At 49.6% G+C, this 5,723-nt stretch overlaps 2 protein-coding genes across 2 annotated transcripts; one reads left to right on the top strand and one right to left on the bottom strand.

Moving 5' to 3' along the window:
* The first annotated feature begins 2,122 nt into the window (after positions 1 to 2,122).
* On the top strand, positions 2,123 to 2,781 carry P168DRAFT_180221 (uncharacterized protein). Its single transcript, XM_024832946.1, has one exon. It carries the CDS (start codon positions 2,303 to 2,305, stop codon positions 2,657 to 2,659), a length of 357 nt encoding a protein of 118 aa, XP_024691842.1. The 5' UTR covers positions 2,123 to 2,302; the 3' UTR covers positions 2,660 to 2,781.
* A 588-nt stretch (positions 2,782 to 3,369) lies between these two features.
* P168DRAFT_305556 (uncharacterized protein) lies at positions 3,370 to 5,459 on the bottom strand (the record flags this gene model as incomplete). Its single annotated transcript, XM_024838939.1, has 4 exons — positions 3,370 to 4,416; positions 4,472 to 4,785; positions 4,843 to 4,937; positions 5,005 to 5,459. 4 exons carry the CDS (start codon positions 5,457 to 5,459, stop codon positions 3,370 to 3,372), a joined length of 1,911 nt encoding a protein of 636 aa, XP_024691841.1.
* Positions 5,460 to 5,723: the final 264 nt, after the last annotated feature.

Genomic DNA, 5,723 nt, shown 5'->3' with positions numbered 1-5,723 from the left:
AGCCCTCTCTCTCTCTCATCACGTTACGAGCTATTTTCTCTCTCTTGTTTATCCTGCCAGCGCAGCGATTGAGCCTTGGGGTGAGTCCGACAGGTGCGACGCAATCAATGACTGCCGCTAGTCTGCCTTTGCTGCGGACAAATTAAACTTTGATTGTTTTCTCTAGACATGTGTGGTATCTTGCCCGTGGCTTGCAAAGTCGGCGCGTGTCTTGCTCCGGAGGAAAGAGAGAGAGGGAACAACGGCCCCCAATAAAATGAATCAGACAACAGCGGCTAGTTGACCGTTGACCGCGAACCCAACCAGGGCCCGCGGACGGACATATTTATTGACCGACACTGACAGGCTTTAAGCGCTAGCCCATGAATGGGGATCGGCATTGGCTTTTGCTACTGTTAGTGTTGGTGTTCGTGCCGGTCTCGTGTGAACTGCTGAGCTGAAAGTGAAACAAATGACCAGGAGGATGACGACGACTCCGTCTAGCAAGTGCGCAATAATCATCCTCCACTGACTACCCCATCTTCACAAGGAAGAGATGAGAAAAGAGATCAAACGTGGGGGAGAGAGGGTCAACAACCCAGTCTGCAGTGGTCAGCAGCAAAGCTCAAACTGATCATTGAGAAGCCGTCAGCAAATTTCTCAGCAGCCACCCGTGCAAAAATATTAACAGACTGAACATAGCCCACCGTACACTCCCCCGTTGCCTCCAGGATCCCCATGAAGCAAATGGTAGCCCATCATCGCCATCGTTCTAGAAAACACCTAACGCATCCTTCCAGCACAGAAAAAAACGGCCGGGAATACAAGGCGCAGGACGAGTGTGCCCCGGTCGGTAGTCGGAGTGTGGGCAATGGGGGGGGAAGGAGTGGGCTTAGCCCCCAAGCCAATCTCCACAATAGACGACAGTCATAGCAGAACGGAAAATACTAGTAACCGTTATTTGTTCAGCCGTCTCGAGTTGATCAAAGCGGCAAGGGGACTCAGATTAAGCGACGATTGTCGGTAGACACTCAAGGCAGGCAGGGTTAGCCATCCTCACCCGCATCCTTTGATTTGCCCTGCAGAAGACAAAGCTGAGGGCTTTTTTATCTACTTGGAGTTAAGGGGGGGAGTCCCGTCGTATCTACCTACACTATACCTTACCCCGAGCTACTAACTACTCCGTAGCCAGATGACGATAACCAACTCGACATCCGTATATTTGGGGGCCAAGTGCCGGTCGCACTGGAAGAAAGATTACCTATCAGGGTGAACGCAGACGCCACAGCCACAGCTGACAGCAACAATTAGGTTCATGACGGATATCAAACCGGCAAGGATAGTCCCCATGTATTTCTTCAGGCCCCATGAAGATGATGTGATGCGATGCGATGTCATGTTAACGAGCCTAACCGTTTCCTCTGCAGAAAGGGGAGAAAGCCCTCTCCACGACCCCTTTCTCCCTTCTCCACTCCATGCTTTACAGCCCCCATCTGCTACTACCCATGATTCGATCCGCTGGGATCACCAGATCCAATGACTCGATGAACGCCCTGGGGGCCAAAGATGTTGCCCTCAGTGAGGACTGCGTTGTATGGCTACGGTTGGAGAATAAGCCACCCCCTGAGCTACCTGAGAGGGCCAAAAGTGCCCTGCCCTGCTTGCGGAGCTGGGCGATGTGGGACGTGACCTATGTGGATAGGTGGATGGATGGCCCCAGTTGAGGCACAAGGCGCCTGCTTGCCTTGTCGATTCCAGACTCGCCGGTCCGGAGTGTGGAGCCTGTCAAATGATTGTCGGGCCGGTCGGGGGGTGATTCCGGGGCTTTGTATGGGTGTTGATACTTTCTTGGTGTTGGGTTTGTTGATGGGTTATGGTGGAAGTTCTCTACTTGTGGGGTTGAGCTCTGAGCTCCCTCACATGTTGGGAAACGGCATCTTGGTTCTTTGGAGGCCATCTTGAGAACCTCCTATTCCACTGAAGGTTACTATTCACGATCTTTCTGGCAAAGATCCTAGACTACAGTTCTCCCGTGGAAGACCCCTTGCGGGTCCGTTGCTGAGTTCAGTGCTATCTAGGAGCTCATGTACGGCCATATGTTCCTTTTGATATAATGCGCCGGTATTCGAACCCTGTGGGAGACTGATTGAAGCTAAAAGTTGCTCTATACCAAGCCGTGCTGACCCAGGCCGACAAGACACAGGTTGAGAGATGATTACTATCAGAGTGGCATATGGAAAGGCGATAACTTGATAAGGGAGCGTGAATATACAATGAAGTGACTGGGACGAAATATGAGGGAATACATTGGCATGAATCTTGCATGGCTACAGTAACATTAATAGTTCATTTGAGACTAATGGCCGCCCTTCTCATCAACCCTATTGACTCAATGTGCTTCGGAAGATCTGACAATCTCAAGGATCTAACTGGGATAATTCAGATGTCGTGTCGCGGGAACATGGAGCTGGGTCAAGTTGATCCCAGGGAAGTATTGGGGATATCGTTGACCTTATCACAATTATCAATACTTCCTTGGCATTGTTATTTCAATATGCTCTTTTATCCATTATCCTCACTAGTGCAATTCTCCTTCTTCGCTATCATATCAAGTTTATGCTACCAAATGCCAACAAGCCCAAATCTTATATCGAGCGCCATGAGTCATGCTTCCAGTTGATCCACCCATGAGAAGCAGGGCAGGCATAACAGGTAGGTGTCTTCCCAGCCCACTCGTTATTTACAGTGACTCACATCAATGTACTAGTTGTCCCTTACTACCTACTATCAGTACTAACAGATGACAAACAATGGTTAGAATTGAAATGCGCAACATTCTCATTATCAGCTACGTTCCACAACCAAGATAGTCCTCAAATGATCCCCCTCGTTCAAAGCCCCCTCGTGATCAGCTTGAAAGCCACCAACGGTCGACCGCGAGAGTATAGTCCCAGCCATACACCTCATACTTTTCATGGAAGTGGGTCGACTCAGCCGTGTGAGACTATAGATGAGCTAGGGGTGGGATGATATGATCGTCTTGCCACGTATGGCGCAGGGATTTCTGTGCGCTTTATGATAGACGTTCTGTCAAACACGGTAACCCTGGACTATGAGATATAGTTCTTGCAGATCGTGACCGTGACTGTCACCTCACTGGGCTATAGGAGACTAAAATCGGGCCTGCTGGGTTATGCAGAACGAAGGGCGATGGATATCTTGACAGCAATTATAACACTTTACCTAGGTGTCGGGTGTAACCCAATCTATGGCCGATATGTCTACTGAGTAACCCTAATGCGATTGGTTGACTCGCGTGCAATAGTGCAAAAGAGAAATTAATAGATACAGGGCTCATCTGGTTCGCTTTATATTCAGATAGTAAAGCAATCATTCCACCGGCCATGCACCTGGCATCACTTCAGGTTCCATCTCTATCATCTCCCAGAATTCACCTGCATAATAATCTGATTTTTCAGACACCCATATGTCCCAGTCATCAGGAGAAGGACCATAGCTAAATCCAATGAGTGGCCGGAGCCATAGCTCATAATAATAATACTGAAACTCCTGGGAGAGGTATTCCCGCACTCTATCGGGAAGTTTCTCCCAAATCCTCTTCTCCTTTGCGCCGAATTGTTGCAAATCAACGCCGGCGGCCTGCAGATCCTTCAACCACACCCGGAAGCCTGTCTTCCAGGACATCACACAATATTTCGGTTCTTCCACCCATTTAAGGTATCCCACCAAAAATGTCAGAAAGGGGGTTCTTCCATCAACAACCTGGTGTATGTCCGCCCCAATACCCATAAATTCTTTGAATAAGCCATCCCACGATGTATATCTAGATCTCGCGGGACCGGGGGGATACTCCTCGACAAATGTTTTCCTATGGAACCCAGATAGGTATTCCTCACGCTGTATCATGGCCAAATTTTGGCCAACCTTCCTTGAAACGCATTGCACTAGAGTGGTCCTGTCCCTATAACCGACATGGACCAACTGCTTCTCTAACTGGAGATCCTCAGCTCTCAGCGGACCGGGTCCAAGAATGGCTCTGATTGTTTCAGGCAGATGACAGGCATCCCAGTGTCCTGATGTAGCTTCTATGGCCACTGCCGTTCGAGTCCCTTGTGACATCGAATAGAATGACGGGCATAATTCTCGCTGGAAAAATGCGAACTCTTCCGCCGTACCGTGGAACTCGTTCAAAACTCCTTCCAGAACTTCCTCTTCCGTATCATAGATAACGTCAGGCATGTGGCAAAGGAAGGCGCGGAAAGATGGAAGCAGCGGTGAAGTCAATCCACTCATACTCCCAGACCATACCAGATAACCCAGTGTATCTTCGATGTTGTTGCCGCTACTATGTACATCTGCTCCCTGGCTCACAAGAAATTCGAAAGTTTCCTTTCCATTTGCACCACCAAATGTGTACTTGCATACGTTAGGTCGCCTGAGGGTGGGTGGGATGGTAGAATGTCGGACTTACTCCAAGCAGTCCCCTTGTGCATGGCCCTTCAAGTTGATCGAATGGCGTTGCTTGCCCCGAGGCAAAAAGGCGTTGTAAGTTTGCAATGTCACCATGTGCTGTAGATTGGATAACCTCGGACTCCCATGGAACCGCCCTGTAGGCTCGGAGCTGCCAGTCCCAGCCACCAGGGAACCTTCTAGCGGTAATCTCCAAGGCTTTGCTGGTCACCCAGGTGGGCATATTTAGTCGCCAGAGGTAGGACCACTTCGACGTAGGTTCTACTCTCCTTTGCTGCATTTCTCCTGTTGTCCTTTTGGTAATTTGAGAGGAAGCTTGAATGCCGGAATTCAGTCTCACACGCTTCAAAACGAGGATTAAATATCAAGTACCTTCTGCATACGGAGGAGGATCCTCATCTGTGATGCTTTTTGCAGTCTGTGCCATTTTCTGGACAATCAACTCAGGCTGTACCCGCATCATAGCCCTAACCGCCGTTGGTCAATCACGCGCACCGTCTTCTGCCTATGGGAAGGAAAAAGATGATAACCCACCGCAGATAGCACTGCTGAGACAGCTGCAGTAACTGCAAAGCATTCTGTAGCACAGCCATATACTTCTCGACTTTCGAGCGCTGAAGCACCACCTTAACGGCCGCATAGTGCCTACGCAAGCGACCAGGGCCTGATGGTTGTATGTCTCGGACGAGCTCTTTGGAGATATCGTCTAGTGTTTTCGTCGCTTGTATGCACAGCTGAAGACTCTTCTGGGCGTGCTTGTTTCTCTGCAGCACGGAAACAGCCGTCGCGTCATCCTGTGCGAGATCTTCCTCGATGTCAGCCAGGACGTAACCGGCTATCTCGATGCTCTGCAGTAGACGCTTGAGGTCGTCGGGTGCATCGCGCACTTGGTCTACGCAGTCTTTGAGCACTAGCAGGGAATCGGTGAATTGCACTATGACGGTTCCAAATCCGATGGCGGCTGAGACGACCCCGAGAATTTCTGCCATCGCGAACAGTAGATGCGGGGATGCACGAGGTGGAATTTTGTATACCAACAACGTCTTTTATTTTCTAGAGAAGAGGAAATCCTAGCTGGTTAACGAGAATACAAGCCGTTTCTACCTTTCGCCGGGTGGGGTAGACCCTTTAGTATAGCCCTTAGCGCCTATCTAAGAATGAGAAGGCTGAGTAGATGATTCCCCTACTAAGGTGGAGGTTGTATGTTTCTTTGCATTTTATTGGATACTATACTACACCACGTATGTGTCTCC

Source organism: Aspergillus campestris, assembly GCF_002847485.1.
Source record: "Aspergillus campestris IBT 28561 chromosome Unknown P168scaffold_8, whole genome shotgun sequence".
Lineage (NCBI taxonomy): Eukaryota > Fungi > Ascomycota > Eurotiomycetes > Eurotiales > Aspergillaceae > Aspergillus > Aspergillus campestris.
This window is presented reverse-complemented; position numbering and strand designations above follow the sequence as displayed.

Coding starts and splice junctions, on each gene's coding strand:
- P168DRAFT_180221 (XM_024832946.1), top strand. CDS start 2,303: ATGGCTACAGTAACATTAATAGTTCATTTGAGACTAATGGCCGCCCTT.